The sequence below is a fragment of the Neoarius graeffei genome, chromosome 18 (genome assembly GCF_027579695.1).
Source record: "Neoarius graeffei isolate fNeoGra1 chromosome 18, fNeoGra1.pri, whole genome shotgun sequence".
Classification (NCBI taxonomy): Eukaryota; Metazoa; Chordata; class Actinopteri; order Siluriformes; family Ariidae; genus Neoarius; species Neoarius graeffei.
In genome coordinates this window covers 69290312-69309801 of record NC_083586.1, presented here as the reverse complement: position 1 = coordinate 69309801, position 19490 = coordinate 69290312, and the positions used below count along the sequence as shown (strand labels likewise).

The window sequence follows — 19490 nt, the reverse complement described above, 5'->3', positions numbered from 1 at the left end:
AAGTTATGGTGGAAAGTTGACTCTAAGCATTCAGTTGCCTGATCAAGTTCTGCAGGGGCTGACAGTGACCCGATCAAAGTTGATAACTCTGGGAGATCATTTATAAAGCTCTGTGCAGTAGTTGATGTGAATGTACGTTTAATACAAAATGTTAAAATGTGTGGTGAGGTGCATATATTATTACTACGACATATTTTGAATGAGATGAGATAATGATCGGAGATAACTTCAGACTGTGGAAGTGTGACTATATTTTCTACGTTTAACCCGAATGTTAGTATTAGATCAAGGGTGTGACCACCATTATGGGTCGGTCCTATGACATTCTGATTAATCCCTACTGAATCTAAAATGGACACAAACGCTGTTTTCAAAGGGTCTTCTGGGTTATCGAAGTGAATATTAAAATCTCCGACAACTAAAGCTTTGTCTAAGGAAATAACCAGATCTGAGATATCTCATCTTGTCTTCAGCCGCTTATCCGGGGCCGGGTCGCAGAGGCAGCAGTCTGAGCATGGAAGCCCAAATTTCCCTCTCTCCAGACACCTTGGCCAGCTCCTCGGGAAGAACACTGAGGCGTTCCCAGGCCAGCTGAGAGACATAGTCCCTCCAGCGTGTCCTGGGTCTTCCCTGGGGCCTCCTCCCAGGGGGGCATGCCTGGAACACCTCTCCAGGGAGGCGTCCAGGAGGCATCCGAAAGAGATGCCCGAGCCACCTCAGCTGATTCCTCTTGATGTGGAGGAGCAGCGGCTCTACTCCGAGCTCCTCCCGAGTAACTGTGCTTTTCACCCTATCTCTAAGGGAGCGCCCAGCCACCCTGCGAAGGAAACTAATTTCGGCCGCTTGTATCCGCAATCTTGTTCTTTCGGTCATTACCCAAAGCTCATGACCATAGGTGAGAGTCGGAACGTAGATCGACCGGTAAATTGAGAGCTTCGCCTTTTGGCTCAGCTCCTTCTTCACCACGACAGACCGGTAAAGCGACCGCATCACTGCGGAGGCTGCACGGATCCGCCTGTCGATCTCACGCTCTATCCTTCCCTCACTCGTGAACAAGATCCCGAGATACTTAAACTCCTCCACTTGAGGCAGGACTTTTCCACCAACCTGGAGAGGGCAAGCCACCCTTTTCTGGTTGAGAACCATGGCCTCGGACTTGGAGGTGCTGATTCTCATCCCAGCTGCTTCACACTCGACTGCAAACCACCCCAGTGCATGCTGAAGGTCCTGGATTGAAGAAGCCAACAGGACAACATCATCTGCAAAAAGCAGAGATGAAATCCTGTGGTTCCCAAACAGGATTCCTTCCGGCCTCTGGCTGCACCTAGAAATTCTGTCCATAAAAATTATGAACAGAACTGGTGACAAAGGGCAGCCCTGCCGGAGTCCAACATGCACTGGGAACAGGTCTGACTTACTGCCGGCAATGTGAACCAGACTCCTGCTCCGTTCATACAGGGACTGGACAGCCCTTAACAAAGAGCCCCGAACCCCATACTCCTGAAGCACCCCCCACAGAATACCACGAGGAACATGGTCAAATGCCTTCTCCAGATCCACAAAGCACATGTGGACTGGTTGGGCAAACTCCCATGAACCCTCGAGCACCCTATGAAGGGTATAGAGCTGGTCCAGTGTTCCGCGACCAGGACGAAAACCGCATTGTTCCTCCTGGATCCGAGGTTCGACTATTGGCCAAATTCTCCTCTCCAGTACCCTGGAGTAAACCTTCCCGGGGAGGCTGAGAAGTGTGATTCCCCTATAATTGGAGCACACTCTCCGGTCCCCTTTCTTAAAAAGAGGGACCACCACCCCGGTCTGCCACTCCAGAGGCACTGTCCCCGACCGCCACATGATGTTGCAGAGGCCTGTCAGCCAAGACAGCCCCACAACATCCAGAGACTTGAGATACTCGGGGCGGATCTCATCCACCCCCGGTGCCTTGCCACCGAGGAGCTTGCAAACCACCTCAGTGACTTCGGCTTGGGTAATGGACGAGTCCACCTCTGAGTCATCAGCCTCCACTTCCTCAATGGAAGACGTGACGGTGGGATTGAGGAGATCCTCGAAGTATTCCTTCCACTGCTTGACAATGTCCCCAGTTGAGGTCAACAGCTCCCCACCCGCACTGTAAACAGTGTTGGCAGAGTATTGCTTCCCCCTCCTGAGGCGCTGGATGGTTTGCCAGAATTTCTTCGAGGCCGACCGATAGTCCTCCTCCATGGCCTCACCGAACTCCTTCCATTTCTGAGTTTTTGCCTCCGCAACTGCCCGAGCTGCGGCACGCCTGGCCTGCCAATACCCGTCAGCTGCCTCAGGAGTCCCGGAGGCCAACATGGCCCGATAGAACTCCTTCTTCAGCTTGACAGCATCCCTTACTTCCGGTGTCCACCACCGGGTTCGGGGATTGCCGCCACGACAGGCACCGGAGACCTTGAGGCCACAGCTCCGAACAGCCGCATCTACAATGGAGGTAGAGAACATGGTCCACTCAGACTCAATGTCCCCCGCCTCCCTCAGAAGCTGGGAGAAGCTCTCCCGGAGGTGGGAGTTAAAGACCTCCCCGACAGAGTGTTCGGCCAGACGTTTCCAGCAGACCCTCACCATACATTTGGGCCTGCCAGGTCTGTCCAGCTTCCTCCTCCGCTAGTGGATCCAACTCACCACCAGGTGGTGATCAGTTGACAGTTCAGTCCCTCTCTTCACCCGAGTGTCCAAGACATAGGGCCGGAGATCAGATGAAATGATAACAAAGTCGATCATCGACCTCTGACCTAAGGTGTCCTGGTGCCACATGCACTTATGGACACCCCTATGCTTGAACATGGTGTTCGTTATGGACAAACTGTGACTAGCACAGAAGTTCAATAACAAAACACCACTCGTGTTCAGATTGGGGAGGCTGTTCCTCCCAATCACGCCCCTCCAGGTGTCACTGTCATCACCCACGTGAGCATTGAAGTCCCCCAGTAGAACAACGGAGTCCACAGTCTGAGCACCTTTCAGTACCTCTCCCAGGGACTCCAAGAAGGCCAGATACTCTATACTGCTATTCGACCCATAGGCACAAACAACAGCAAGAGCCCTCTCCCCAATCCGAAGGTGCAGAGAGGCAACCCTCTCGTTCACTGGGGTAAACTCCAACACATGGTGGCTGAGCTGGGGAGCTACGGTATAAGCGAGCCCACACCAGCCTGCCGCCGCTCACCGTGGGCGACTCCAAAGAAGTGAAGAGTCCAACCCCTCTCGAGGAGCTGGGTTCCGGAGCCCAAGCTGTACATGGAGGTGAGCCCAACTATCTCTAGCCGGTACCTCTCAACCTTCCGCACAAGCTCAGGCTTTTCCCCCCCAGCGAAGTGACATTCCATGCCCCAACAGCTAGCCACTGTGTTCGGGGATCAGGTCGCTGAGGCCCCTGCCTTCGACTGCCGCCCAATCCACACTGCACCGGCCCCCTACGGCTACCTCTGTGTGTGATGAACCCACAAGAGGTCAGACCCACGTCACTGCTTCGGGCTGAGCCCGGCCGGGCCCCGTGGGCAAAGGCCCGGCCACCAGGTGCTTGCATACAAGCCCCAACCCCGGGCCTGGCTCCAGGGTGGGGCCCCAGCTGCGCCATACCGGGCGACATCACGGTCCTTGTTCTTTTAATATCCATAAGGGGTTTGGTGAACTGCTCTTGGTCTGGCCTGTCACCTAGAACCTGTCTGCCTTGGGAGACCCTAACAGGGGCGTAATGCCCCCAACAACATAGCTCCTAGGATCATTCAAGCATACAAACCCCTCCACCACAATAAGGTGGCAGTTCTAGGAGGGGCAGATCTGAGATAGTGCTACATTTAATGCTACATTTAATGCAGATCTGAGATAAAATTTGCAAATTCAGAAAGAAACTCAAAATATGGCCCTGGGGGCCTGTAAATAATAAGTAACGGAATTAACTGGGTAGACTTATTTTTCGAGGCTACATGCATTATTATTAATATGAAGAACTTCAAATGTATTAAATTTATAACCAGGTTTTTTGCATTACAGCTAGCTAATCATTATAAATAACCGTGACGCCTCCTCCTCTGCAAGTTAGACGAGGCTGGTGTATATAACTGCATCGAGGAGGACTCACTTCATTTAATGCTATATTTTCATTTGGCTTAATCCATGTTTCAGTTAAACACAGTACATTAAACTCCTGATCAGTAATGAGTTCATTAACCATTAGCGCTTTAGATGTAAGAGATCTACAACCCCAATTCCAAAAAAGTTGGGACAAAGTACAAATCGTAAGTAAAAACAGAATGCAATAATTTACAAATCTCAAAAACTGATATTGTATTCACAATAGAACATAGACAACATATCAAATGTCGAAAGTGAGACATTTTGAAATTTCATGCCAAATATTGGCTCATTTGAAATTTCATGACAGCAACACATCTCAAAAAAGTTGGGACAGGGGCAATAAGAGGCTGGAAAAGTTAAAGGTACAAAAAAGGAACAGCTGGAGGACCAAATTGCAACTCATTAGGTCAATTGGCAATAGGTCATTAACATGACTGGGTATAAAAAGAGCATCTTGGAGTGGCAGCGGCTCTCAAAAGTAAAGATGGGAAGAGGATCACCAATCCCCCTAATTCTGCGCCGACAAATAGTGGAGCAATATCAGAAAGGAGTTTGACAGTGTAAAATTGCAAAGAGTTTGAACATATCATCATCTACAGTGCATAATATCATCAAAAGATTCAGAGAATCTGGAAGAATCTCTGTGCGTAAGGGTCAAGGCCGGAAAACCATACTGGGTGCCCGTGATCTTCGGGCCCTTAGACGGCACTGCATCACATACAGGCATGCTTCTGTATTGGAAATCACAAAATGGGCTCAGGAATATTTCCAGAGAACATTATCTGTGAACACAATTCACCGTGCCATCCATCGTTGCCAGCTAAAACTCTATAGTCCAAAGAAGAAGCCGTATCTAAACATGATCCAGAAGCGCAGACGTCTTCTCTGGGCCAAGGCTCATTTAAAATGGACTGTGGCAAAGTGGAAAACTGTTCTGTGGTCAGACGAATCAAAATGTGAAGTTCTTTATGGAAATCAGGGACGCCGTGTCATTCGGACTAAAGAGGAGAAGGACGACCCAAGTTGTTATCAGCGCTCAGTTCAGAAGCCTGCATCTCTGATGGTATGGGGTTGCATTGGTGCATGTGGCATGGGCAGCTTACACATCTGGAAAGACACCATCAATGCTGAAAGGTATATCCAGGTTCTAGAGCAACATATGCTCCCATCCAGGCGACGTCTCTTTCAGGGAAGACCTTGCATTTTCCAACATGACAATGCCAAACCACATACTGCATCAATTACAGCATCATGGCTGCGTAGAAGAAGGGTCCGGGTACTGAACTGGCCAGCCTGCAGTCCAGATCTTTCACCCATAGAAAACATTTGGCACATCATAAAACGGAAGATACGACAAAAAAGACCTAAGACAGTTGAGCAACTAGAATCCTACATTAGACAAGAATGGGTTAACATTCCTATCCCTAAACTTGAGCAACTTGTCTCCTCAGTCCCCAGACGTTTACAGACTGTTGTAAAGAGAAAAGGGGATGTCTCACAGTGGGAAACATGGCCTTGTCCCAACTTTTTTGAGATGTGTTGTTGTCATGAAATTTAAAATCACCTAATTTTTCTCTTTAAATGATACATTTTCTCAGTTTAAACATTTGATATGTCATCTATGTTCTATTCTGAATAAAATATGGAATTTTGAAACTTCCACATCATTGCATTCCATTTTTATTTACAATTTGTATTTTGTCCCAACTTTTTTGGAATCGGGGTTGTAATATTTAATAGCCCCACCTTTAGATCAAAGGTGCTGGCAGCAGCTGTACAGTCAGTATGATCTAATTTTATATTGATTAGGTTACTAGAACAAACTCTCTGAATATTTCTACATTTTTGTTTAGCTTGGGGAACAGACACAGTCTCGATGTAGTGGACCCTGAGTGACGACTCTGTGCAGCTAGCAGACAGTCGGTTTAGCCTGTTCGTCTGCTCCCTGGCCTTGGCTCTGGATTGTCAGAAATTAACTAGGCCTGTTTTGAGACTATGGCCTATGCTGCAGGAAATGAGAGCAGTACCTTCCCGAGTGGGATGGATACCGTCCCACCCTAACAGGCCAGCAGTGCCCTCAAAATTAGCCCAATTATCTATAAAGCCAGCACTGTTTTCAGAGCACCACCTGGACAACCAGCAGTTCAGAAACCATAACCTGCTGTAAGCTATATCGCCACGCCGCATTGGGATGGGGCCAGAGCATACTACAGCATCGGACATTGCCTTCGCTAATTTAAACACCTCTACAAAGTTACTCTTAGAAACCTCAGACTGACGAAGGCGTATATCATTAGCTCCTACATGGATAACTATCTTTGAGAACCTGTGCTTGCCTAGGACCCTAAGATTACCTGCTATGTCCGGCACCCTGGCTCCTGGTATACACCTGACTAAAGCTGCTGGTGCCCCTAAAGGCTGAGCTAATTTCACGTGCCTTATGATAGAGTCCCCTATAACCAGAGCTCTTTCAGGTTTCTCAGTGGGTGCGTCACTAAGGAGAGCAAACCTGTTCGACACGTGACGCGGAGAGGAGTGGTGCTCCCGTGGGCGAGCCTCAGCGGTAGCTTTGGCTCTATGCTTATGCCGCCGAGCCGTCACCCATTCGCCCCGCTGTAAGGGCCCTAATGCCGAAGTTGGGGGATTGCTAACTCCACCAACGGTTTACATTCAGTTTACATTGCCACTTTATGTAAACTTCTGTCCGCACCTGTAAGAATAATCACCACGGGTATCTTTCCTGTAACATATGTCATCAGTGACCCACTAATAATCCACAAAATTATCCATTTTTGACATGTTGATAGGAAGTGAACTCTTCACATTGAGGTTAATTTTTTCAGACCCCTCACCACCCATTGTGTGATGAGTAAAGCCTCATCAACTCTCCTACTGTAGCAGCATAGAAGTCTCTGAGTGTTAATGCTCTTCCTGTATGACAGATATTACTGGTATAGTTGGAGCTGAGGGTATATTTATGAATGTGGTATAGTAATGAAAAAGAACAAGGTAAGGAGATGTGATACCTGATTATAGTTATTAAAGTAGCAGCAACCCTCACCTAAAGATCAGAGAAGCAGCCTTGGACCCAAAGGATTGCTTGTTCGATTCCCTGGACCAAAGGAACAGCACGTTCCCCTCCCTCTGTATTCATGACTGAAGTGCCCTTGAAGTGCAAGGGCACTAACCCCCAACAGCTCCCTGGATGTTGCCCACTGCTGTGAGTGAGTGAGTGAGTGAGTGAGTGAGTGAGTGAGTGAGTGAGTGAGTGAGTGAGTGAGGATCCTTACAGTTTGTGAGAATAAACTGTTCTGGAATCTGGTGGTGAGGACACTTTGGGAGGGTTGAAGAGTTTGTGTGAAGGAGGAGAGGGGGCAGCTGGGGCAGCTTTTATGATAAATGTCCTGTACTGGAGGTAGAGAGGTTCTCTGCTTGATGTTCTCTGCTGTCTTCACTATCCACTGCAGGATTTTGCAGTCAGATGCAGTGCAGGTCCCTTACCAGAAAGCGATGTGGTGTGGATCTGGGGGGAAGACTAGCGCTCCTCACTTAACTTATAGGAAATGGAGGCACTGCTGAACATTTCTAACCTCCGTCACGGTGTTGAGAGACCAGGTTAGGTCATCAGAAAGATGCCCTCTGGGAAACTTACAGGACAACACTGTTTCTAGAGGAGAGCCATGGATGAGCAAATTCATCAAGTATACTACTATCCCCTTTGTCTTGTAGACATTAAAAGACAGATAGTTGAGCTGACCTCAGTCCACTAGCAGCTCCATCTTGACCCTTTATGCTGCCTCGTTGTTGTTGTTGCTGATGAGTCCCTCCACTGTGGTATCATTTGCAAGTTTGATGATGTGGTTTGGCGCTGTGCCTTACAGTAGTAATGCATCATCATTGTGAAGAGCAAGAAGCTGAGCATCCACAGAGCGCACTACTGCTCAGTGTGATGGTGCAGGAAGTACTGCATCCAGTCTGATTCATCTGGATCCAGATACAGAGGGAGGGAGTGAAGCCAAGCAGGTTCTGCTTCATGACCAGTATTCATGTCTTTCAACAAATCAGACACATTTTAGCAGCAAAACATGAACAAGTACATGGAAATAAAAATAAGATAAAATAAAGGACAGGAACAGTTAGTGTCTGAATGCTGTAGAAATATTTGTAGGTGTCTGTGCTTTTCATAGCCAGTATAGAGCACAACTGTTTAGAGCACTGTATGTCAAATATTATTGATATATTTCTGTGTGTGTGTGTGTGTGTGTGTGTGTGTGTGTGTGTGTGTGTAGTTTGCGGCTGTTCAGTTTTCTAGTACATTCAGGACAGTTTTCACCTTTGAAGATTATGTTAACGGCACAGCAAAGGACAAACTTGATAAAGAAGAGCACATGAAGAAACTTACAAACACACACAGAGCCATCCAATTCATCCTGTGAGTATATGCGCACACACAGCATACACACACACAGCATACAAACACACAGCATACACACAGTATATATCTACATACAGTATTCTGTCCTATTTATTGTATATTACTATGGTATATAACATACATATTTACTGGTCAGAAGGTGTGAATGAGTTTTATATAACAGCATGGCTCAGACAGAATTTCCAGCTCTAACCTAAACATCAGGTTTATATCAATGTTACTGTTTCTATAGTAACAGCTTATACACAGGGACTTATATTGTGAACATTCCACATACTGTCATATATGGTTAATAAAAAATAAAATAAAACAACGTTGTTTAAAAAAGAAAAACATAATTAATGTTGGGCTGAAGCTTTTTGTAAGGAGATGTTTATTTAACATTTATGGAAGGAGTCTCCAGTGTCCGCACATTGTAACAATTCAATTTAAATTTGCTACACAAACAAAATTAACAAGAGACTGTCAGTAAGGGCACTGAGAGCGACAGCTCTAGCCGAGCTATAAACATGGCTTCTCAGAACTACAACGCCCAAGAACCACAGCGCCCCCTGTCACCGGCTTATTGATTACAGCTGACTCTCATTCACACACAATCAGCCACGCTACTTAAGCCTCTCTCACTCCCACTGTCATTGTGAAGCATCATTCTGAGTTTACCCAGTCATACCAAGCCTTTCTATCTGTGGCTGCCTCTAGTTTTCCCTGACCTTCAATATCTCTTTACTTTAACACCTATTGTCTCCTCTTTATTGCCCCGTTTGCTGATCGACCCACCCTTGCTTGCTTTTTGACTACAATTCTAGTTTTGTGATTTGGCTACATTTCCTGTTTGCTACCCTGCTCTCCCCTGCACACTTTGACAGGATACTTCACCTCAATGGATGTAGCAGAGGGGGCGAAGCAAACTGCTCTGAGTGCTCAGGAACGCCTCTTAGGAGAACACCAACAGATGCTTGCAGACCTCTACACCAGGATGGCACAGATAGCAGCTGCAGTGCTGCAGGCCCTCCTAACACGCTCTGAAGCTTCTCTGAGTCCTGCTTATTGGCTCCCCATTCTGGAGATATATGCCAGGAATGCCTTCAATTGTAAGGGATTTCTACTTCAGATTCCTTGTACTTCTCAGCATTGCCTAACATCTTTGAAGAAAGTAAGATCGTTAACTTTCTTTTGTTTCTCACCGGCAAAGTGATCCAGTGGGCTAGCACAGTATAGAGGAATGGAGAGGAGCACACAACATCCTACAAATCTCATCTCATCTCATTATCTCTAGCCGCTTTATCCTTCTACAGGGTCGCAGGCAAGCTGGAGCCTATCCCAGCTGACTACGGGCGAAAGGCGGGGTACACCCTGGACAAGTCGCCAGGTCATCACAGGGCTGACACATAGACACAGACAACCATTCACACTCACATTCACACCTACGGTCAATTTAGAGTCACCGGTTAACCTAACCTGCATGTCTTTGGACTGTGGGGGAAACCGGAGCACCCGGAGGAAACCCATGCGGACACGGGGAGAACATGCAAACTCCACACAGAAAGGCCCTCGCCGGCCCCGGGGCTCGAACCCAGGACCCTCTTGCTGTGAGGTGACAGCGCTAACCACTATACCACCATGCCGCCCACATCCTACAAATGTTTCCTTGAATTAATCAAGCAAGTGTTTGATCACAAACCTGAGGGCATTGAAGTTGGTGAGAGTTTACTCACCATCACACAAGATGCTGGGGGGGGGGGGGGGGTCGCAGAATATGCCCTGGACTTCAGAACTCTAGCGGCAGCCAGTGGATGGAATGAGCTGGCATTAAAGGCAGTGTTTTGCCAAGGTCTTCACCCCGAAATTCTAAGCGAACTGGCATGTAGAGATGAACACCTTACCTTGGACTCCCTCATTGATCTAGCTATTCGACTGGATCATCTACTCTCCAACCAACCCTCTCTCAAGGAGCACACCAGACCTGTTCAGCATTCTGATGCCTCCACACCTATGGAGGTTTCACATACCCATTTGAAATGCTCCAAACGAGAGAGAAGGAGGAAAGAGGGGCTCTATTTCTATTGTGGGAGTTCAGAGCATCTTATCACCCAGTGGCCCGTTCACCCACCTCACACCAGCCAAGCTGAGACCACTCCCGATTCGGTGAGTCCTGTAAGAAAATTCAACTCAAAGTCTTTTAAAATACCTGTATTATTGAAACTGGCATCTTCGATACATGTGCTATCTGCCTTTGTTGACTCAGCGGCAGAGGGGATTTATCAACTGCTCGATCATCCAGAAGCTCAGTCTGCCCACAACCCCTCTGCAGAGTCCACTCAGCATCAGGACCATTGACAGAGGACCAATAAGGGATGGTTTTGTTACTACTCGCACCACTCCCATTCATATTCAAGTGGGTGCACTCCATTCTGAACTCATTTCTTTCTACGTGACCACTACCATTAATCATGATATCATCCTGGAATATCCTTGGTTACAGCTTCATGACCTACTAATCTCCTGGCAGAATAAGGAGAGCCTCCAGTGGTCATCCACACGTTTTCAGAACTGTCTTCTACATCCCCAACTCTGTCTCTCCTCTACTTTGGTAGAGAGTCCACAGCCTGATTCGATGGATAATGTTCCCAAGTGTTATTCTGACCTGAGGGAAGTCTTTCTTTAGCAAGGGGAAAGCTTGTGGTTTACCACCACATTGTCCATATGACTGCACCATTGATCTGCTGCAAAGTACATCACCTTCACACAGTCAGATTTATCCCCTTTCTCAGAAGGAACAGACTACTATGGAGGAGTACATTCAAGAAGCCCTCAAGCAGGGGTACATATGTCCGTCAAAGTCACCAGCATCAGTGGTGTTCTTCATTGTGGAGAAAAAAGGTGGAGGTCTCCGACCCTGCATAAACTTTAGGGGACTCAATCAGATCTCTGTCAAATACCCCATCCTCTTCCACTGGTCCTCTCAGCTTTAGAACAACTTTGTACTGCCAAGTTCTTCTCCAAACTTGACTTGCACAGTGCCTACAACCTGGTCAGAATCAAGGAGGGTGACGAACGGAAGACTGCCTTCAGCACTACCACTGGCCATTTTGAGTACAGGGTAATGCCTTATGGCCTTTCTTCAGCACCAAATGTATTTCAAGGTTTTATCAATGATGTGCTATGGGATATTCTGGGCAAGTTTGTGATAGCATATACTGATGATATCTTGATCTACTCTCCCGATGAGAAGAGCCATCTGGGACATGTCAGATCAGTTCTCCAGCACCTGTTAGCAAAATCACCTCTATGTGAAAGCCGAGAAATGCAAGTTCCACTTGTGTCAGATCTCATTTTTGGGTTATGTCATTGGTGCAGAGGGAGTCAGTATGGACTCCTCCAAGGTCTCTGCAGTCATGTCCTGGCCAGTGTCCACATCTGTGAAGGAGCTCCAATGTTTCTTAGGTTTTGCCAACTTCTATCATCACTTTGTTAGAGGTTTCAGTACCATTGCTTCTACCCTAACGGCCTTGCTCAAAAAAGGACCCAAACACCTCCACTGGAACCCTTTGGCAGAAGAAGCCTTCAATCGACTCAAAAATGCCTTCACTTTAGCCCCGATCTTGCAACACCCTGACCTGATCAAGCCATTCACGGTCGAGGTAGATGCCTCCGACACTGGAATAGGAGAGATTTTGTCTCAGCGTTTCGGCGAGAGACCCAAACTCCATCCGGTGGCATTTTTCTCAAGAAAACTCACGTTGGCAGAGAGAAACTATGATGTTGGGAATAGAGAATTACTAGCCATCAAGCTTGCACTTTGGGAGTGGAGACATTGGCTGGAGGGAGCCACACATCCCTTTGTGATATTGACTGACCATAAGAACCTAGAATATCTCAAAGCCAAGAGACTTAACCTACACCAAGCCAGATGGGCACTCTTCACATTTCAATTTCACAATCTCCTTTCATCCTGGTTCCAAGAATACCAAGGCTGATGTCCTATCCCAAACCTTCAACTCATCAAGTCATAGTCCTGAATCTCTCCCCATTCTCTCACCTGACTATTTCATCCAGACCATTACTTGGGACTTAGATCAAGAAATAAAGAAATCTCAACCTCGGGAGAGCCCAGTAAACTGTCTGCTGGACCTTCTTTATGTCCCAAAGCACCTCCGAGGGAGACTCATCACGTTGGCACATGCGTCCCCCACCACGGGTCATTCAAGCAGCCAACAAACTTACCAAATGCTGAAGCATAAATACTGGTGGGAGAACATGTGAACAGAGGTCAACCAGTTCATCGCTTCCTGTTCTGAGTGTGCCCAGGCTAAAGTTCCATGAACCCCTCCTGCAGGTAAGCTTTGTACCCTCCCTGTCCCTCAAAGACCCTGGTCCCACCTGGCCATTGATTTCATTACGGATCTACCACCATCTCAAGGTAACCCCACCATCATGGTAACTGTAGACAGATTTTCTAAGGCTCCGAGACTCATTCCGCTACCTGGTATTCCCACTGCATTTCAAACAGCTGAATTACTATTTCAGTATGTACTGTACTTTGGCATCCCAGAGGACATAGCGACTGTGGTCCCCAGTTCATCTCACGATTATGGACCTGTTTCATGGAACGATTAGGATTCTCAGTGAGCCTCACATCTGGATATCACCCCGAGTCCAATGGCCAGGTGGAATGAGCTAACTGGGAGATTGGGTGTTTTCTAAGGATTTTCTGCATGAGGAACCAGGGGGATTGGCTCCAATTCATTCCATGGGCTGAGTATGCAGAGAACTCACTCAAGCACTCTGCTACCCAACTAACACCATTTCCGTGCATGCTCAGCTACCAACCACCCCTGTTCCCATGGGACGATGCACCCAAACAGGTACAAGCAGTTGAAGAATGGTTCTCGCGAAGCCAAGCAATATGGGAGGAGGTTCACCAGTGCATTGAGTCTGTAAACGGCAAGTATAAGGAGTACACCAACAAACACAGAAGTAGCAACCCAGAATTTTCTCCAGGCAATACAGTATGGGTCTCCATAAGAAACCTCAAGGAACCCAATGCATGCAGAAAGCTACAGGCTTGCTACATTGGTCCATACAAGGTACTTCAGCATATCAACAAAGTTTCTTACAGACTAGAGCTCCCACCGCACAGCCGGATAGCCCCCACTTTTCATGTTTCCTACCTAAAACCTGCTATTCAGTGTCCTCTGGCAGAGAATGCTCCTCTAAGCCTAGAAGGACAGCCCATCTACCAGGTAAACAGAATACTTGATTCCAGATGCAGAAGAGATCAGATTGAGTATCTGGTAGACTGGGGAGGCTATGGACCAGAGGAATGAAGCTGGGTGGGAGCCAAGGACATTCTGGACCCTCTTCTAAAGTAAGAGTTCCACACACAACACCCTAACAAGCCTGCACCTAGGGGTAGAGGGCACCGCAAGAAGAATGTAGCTCCCAGAGGGAGATCCTTGGGGGGGGTCATCTGTCAGTAAGGGTGTTGAGAGTGATGGTTCTAGCCAAACTACAAACATGGCTTCTCAGAACTACAATGCCCAAGAACCACAGTGCCTCCTGTCACCAGCTTATTGATTACAGCTGACTCTCATTCACACACAGTCAGCCACGCTACTTAAGCCTCTCACTCTCACTGCAAGGTATCATTCTGAGTTTACCCAGTCATACCAAGCCTTTCTATCTCTGTCTGCCTCTAATTTTCCTGACCCTTGCTATCTCTTTACTTCTACACCTATTGCCCTGTTTGTTGATCGACCCACCCTTGCTTGCTTTTTGACTACGATTCTAGTTTTGTGATTTGGCTAGATTTCCTGTTTTCTACCCCGCTCTCCCCTGCACATACATCTGTAAGTGCCTGCACCCTGACAGAGACATTGTCACAAAGCAGCTTTACAAAAATGTCAATTACAGATATAAATCTTGAACATATAGATTTATCTCTAATGATCAATCCTGAGGTGATGGTGTTGAGGAAAAACTCCCTCAGATGACATGAGGAAGAAACCTCGAGAGGAACCAGACTCTAAAGGGAACCCATCCCCATCTAGGTGATAACAGATAGCGTGATTATAAATAACTCACTTCTATAACTGTGTCCTATAGAGTCACAAAGTACAACTGTCACACCAGGAAATAGTTTGGATTGCTTCTGAAGTTAAAGTTAGTTCAGTCTCTCTAAGGGGAGTAAAACATTCTAATTGCTGATCTGATACAGTTTTATTGTTAACTACTGGGTTACTTAAATTGTCTGGCCTAAAATAGTTTGAACTTTTTGCCTGATGTTTTCAATTTTGTCATTGAAAAAAATAATAAAGTCGTCACTACATATTGCAGGTGTGCATGTGTCTATAGTGGTCTTATTCCTTGTTAATTTTGCTTCAGTATTAAAGAAGAATCTAGGATTATTTTTGTTACCCTTTGTTAGAGTGGAGAGATACGTTGATCGAGCAGCATCACTTTTTTGGAAACAGAGTCGTAAGCAAAGTAAATATTTGGTTTGACATCCCTTTGTTATTGTTTTATGCATGAGTGGCCTCAGGTACAGTTTGTTCAGTTCTATAAGGAAATTAGCTGTGAAGTTTTATTAATCATTTTGGAGACCCTGCCGCAGATCTTCTGGATTCTCAGACTGAGACACGAGTCTGTTTCTGTAGGAGAATCCTGACAGACTTCATGTATTTTTGTGGTGTATTATGTAATATGATACTTTTTTTTACTTTGGGTTTTTTACAGTAATAGTGTAAATAGATGCTTTTGCATTTTTCTAGAAAAAGTTTGTTGGAAAACTAATGTTTGGAAATCAGAAATGTCTCTTACGAGCTCAATAATATACAAGTCCCAAAATAAACATTTAAGATATGTCACGGTCCTCTGGGCTTCGCCCCAGCATGGCTACTCCTCTCGTCTGCAGGGGATGCAGTGGCAGACACTTGTTAGGAAAAGTCTCGCCGCTTGGGCTCCGTGTTTTCCTGAAAGACTTTTTGGGATAGACTTCAGACTTGAATTTTGGACTGTTGTTCTTTTGTTAAATAAACATTGTTCGGTGAAACTCTGCTCCAGCCCCTTTAATTGGTTATACTCACTTGTGAGCATAACAACTGGGGGCTTGTTAAAACTAGACACATTTTTTGGAGCCTTATTGAATTATGTTCATAAACTTTTTGCAATTGGTATTTATAGCTCTGCTCTTTTGGTTTGAATTTAAAGTACTGCATAATCAGGAAAACTTTCATGTTGGTAGTTTTCAATCAATGGTCTTTAATTAAATAAGACAAATATACATAAGAGTGGAAGGCAAAAATATACAGTCATAAACATTCATAAATGCCAAGAATAAAAAAAACACTTAGCAAATTTTAGTATGCTAGTAATTAAACTGCTAATATTTAAATATGATTCTATTAAAAAATGAGTTCTTGAATCTATCTGTATTAACTTTAGCGCATTGTGACTGGTTGTTTCTTAAATCGCATGTAGTCCTTAATTTGTGGATGCAGAGGGTACAATGGGTGACTTGAAGATGTTCCTATCTTGTTTTTCTAACAACACATGTATGTCTATTCAGGATTTTTGGTAAGTGCTTTGCACTTTATTTGCAGGGGGTGGGGGAGTGACTGAGCATTTGGGAATCGAGTAAATTGTACTTGAAGGTTTGTTGGCATTTGGCCTAATTATTTGGCATTGGGCCTATGTAATTAGGTTCCGTACCATGAATATTTTTCAGTTTGCGCTTCTCCGTTCGTTTATAAAAGTAAATAGAAACTTTTTCTTCAAGTGTAAACTCAAAGTGTAAATATTGATCTGTCAGTGCTTGTTTTCTGGACTCGATTGTCTTTTCCCCGTGTAGGCAAAGATTGTGTCTTGGACACATTTTTTTGTTTTAGTTTATTATTTTTGGACAGTACAGGGTTTCGCAGCAGTGGTCTCGGGGCACGTCCGAAGTTTGGGAAACTGTTCATCAATTGGCAGTTTTCTCCAGCTTATGGGTTATAGTGCATAATTATGTGGCCCCCAACCCATCTGAAGTTTAGGGTCTACCTTAGTTAGTGGAGGATTGACATTAGTTAGGGTCGGGGGAATTTTTGTATGGTTAAAAGGCAACAACAAATTATTGCATTTGTGTTTACAGACTTGTTTAAAATCATTTGCGAGTTTGAAGTTTCCACTGTTAAATTACTGTAGCTGAAAAAAAAAATGGCAACCCAGCCTGTTCAGGAGTTCATTCAGACTCTGTCTGATGAGCTTCTGGATGTAGTCATGAAAGAACAGTCATTAGAAGTTGCTGCGCATTATAAAATTGAAGTATCTATGCTACAAAACATTCAAAAGAAGGCGTTAAAAGTATTAGGTCTTCCTTGAGTGACCAGGAGTGCTGCCACCTCAGGCACCCATTCCTGATTCACCACCTGCTCCAAGTGGCCTCACATTTGAGCAGCAAAAAGAATTGCTCTTAATCCAATGTGAAACAGAATTGGGAAAAAGGCATTTTGAATACAAAATGGAAAAAAGCGTATTAAACAAGAAACCGGGGCTAGGAGGCAGAATTTTGAAAAACACAGTCTGGAAGTTGAACACCACCACCAAGAGTTGATCAAAGAGGGCAAACTTTCTGTGCCGTTTGGCTCTGATCCATCTTCTCCTCCCAAATGAAACATTGGACACAACTTGCATTTAGTTCCACCCTTTAGCGAGTCTGATGTGGATACATTTTTCAATTTATTTGAAAGAGTCATGGATGCCCATGCCTGGACAGATGTTGAACGGACATTGCTCCTTCAGTGTGTGCTAACTGGCAAGGCACAATAAGCTTATTCTTTGTTGTCAGTGGCAGAGAGTCAGGTGTTTGAACACATTAAGTCAGCCAGACTAAAGATTTATGAATGGGTCCCCTTAGCAAAAAGTAGTACACTTAAAGTTCATTTTATTGAGTATGCTTCAGTATAAGTATAGCAAGTATACTACAGACCATGTACTTTTAGTGTACTAGAAAGTATACAAATTTAATACTTTTTCGGACTAAATTGGAGCATTTCAAGTTTATAAAAGTATACTTTAAAGTTCATTTTAAGTTTGCAAAAGTACACTTTAAAGTATACAACAAGTACACTCATCTATATACTATCAATGTACTTGGTATATCCCTCTCATACGCTTAAAGTATACCACAAGTACACTTATCAATATACTGTCATTGTACTAGTTATATACTTTGAGTCCCTATTTTCAGCTTATTATTGTATATTTTAAGTATACGGTTATAAACGTTGGTTATTTCACTAGTTTACTTGGTATACTTTAAGTTTGCTTGGCATATTACTTGTAGCTTACTATTTATATACTGGAAATATACTCCTTAAAGTATTCTTAAAGTTTACTCATACTGTATGTACACAAGCGTGTGATGCATTTACAAAATCACAAGACAGAATGTTGAAAACAAGTTTGATATATTTTCAAACATTTCAAACATTTCAAAAACAAAGACCTATGAAATCAAGTCCTTCCTTACTGGAGAAAATGAAAGGAAAAAGTGCACAGTTGCATGTAAAAATGTAAACATAATGGTCTCTTGATCAATAAAGTCAAGTCAAAAGTTTTTCTGTTTTTGTGTATGATTTTAAGGTACGTAAAGATAATGCAATTGAGCACACATACTATATACTGTAAAGTTTTAAACTCCAGCATTATATTATATTAATATATAAATTAAATGTTAAGCATGAGTCAATGACTTCAAGTTTATTTGTACAGCGCTTTTAACAATAAACATTGTCGCAAAGCAGCTTTACAGAATTTGAACGACTTAAAACATGAGCTAATTTTATCCCTAATCTATCCCCAATGAGCAAGCCTGGGGCGACGGTGGCAAGGAAAAACTCCCTCAGACGACATGAGGAAGAAACCTCGAGAGGAACCAGACTCAAAAGGGAACCCATCCTCATTTGGGCAACATTTGGACTTGACCTTATTATGCACTTGGAGCAAGATATACTAAGTATTAGTACTTTGTGGCAGAAAAACGTAAAAAGTATACTAAAGTATAAGTTTTAGTATTAATGTACTTAGTCTTAGACTTTTGTTTATACTTTTCAGTATAAGCCAAGTATACTTCACTATACCATTCTTAAGTATATAAAATTATAGTTTATAAAAAGTCAACTTCAAGTATACTTCCTCAGTTTTAGTAAAAAAATAAGTATACTCATAGTACACTTGAATAAACTTCTTTTTGCTAAGGGTCCCAGAGGCTTATTGCCAGTCTTTTCTGAACTTGCAGCGAAAACCTACCGTAATTGGATGCATGTTGAGTTTGTTAGAGACCTGACAGTTCAATCATTGGCGTGCATCTGAAAAAGTTCAAACATTAGATGATTTTAAGAACTTGGCTCTATTGGAACAATATAAAAACACACGCCCTGAAAGTGTTGCCACCTTCATTGTAGAGCACAACATTCAGACCGCTTCTCAAGCTGCTGTGTTGGCTGATTAATGGAAACTTACCCATAGATTTCGTTCAGAGAGGGCCAGGGGTGAGAGGTGTGTTTTTTTCCCCTTGCGCTAACAAACCGAATATTCCTCAACACCAAGAGAGGTATGTGGGCAAAGGACAGTCACCTAGTTTTGACATGACCTGTAATTACTGTTTAGGGAAAGGCCACTGGAAATCAGATTGCCCTGTCCTTATGGCAAAAAATACTGGTGCCAAGCTCCATAGTTCTTCTGTGAAACCCACGGCCCTGGCTGCTCCTGTGCCTTCATCTGCTGGGTTGGTCATTCCCCTTGAAACTCCCACATTAACCTCTGCAGGTGTGACTGACTGCAAGGTAATGTTTGAGCCATTTATTTCTGAGGGTTTTGTATCATTTAATGGCAGTGATCAGAAAGTGCCTGTGAAAATTTTAAGAGACACTGGGGCATCCGAGTCGTTCATTTT

General features: G+C 44.6%; 1 protein-coding gene across 1 annotated transcript in view; it reads left to right on the top strand.

Annotated features, from left to right (window-relative positions):
- zmp:0000001082 (integrin alpha-D) overlaps positions 1 to 19490 on the top strand; it is a 136109-nt gene that overhangs the window by 48834 nt on the left and 67785 nt on the right. The window contains exon 7 of the mRNA XM_060899365.1: positions 8409 to 8551. Coding sequence (XP_060755348.1) covers positions 8409 to 8551 — 143 coding nt within the window. The remainder of the gene's footprint in view (positions 1 to 8408; positions 8552 to 19490) is intronic.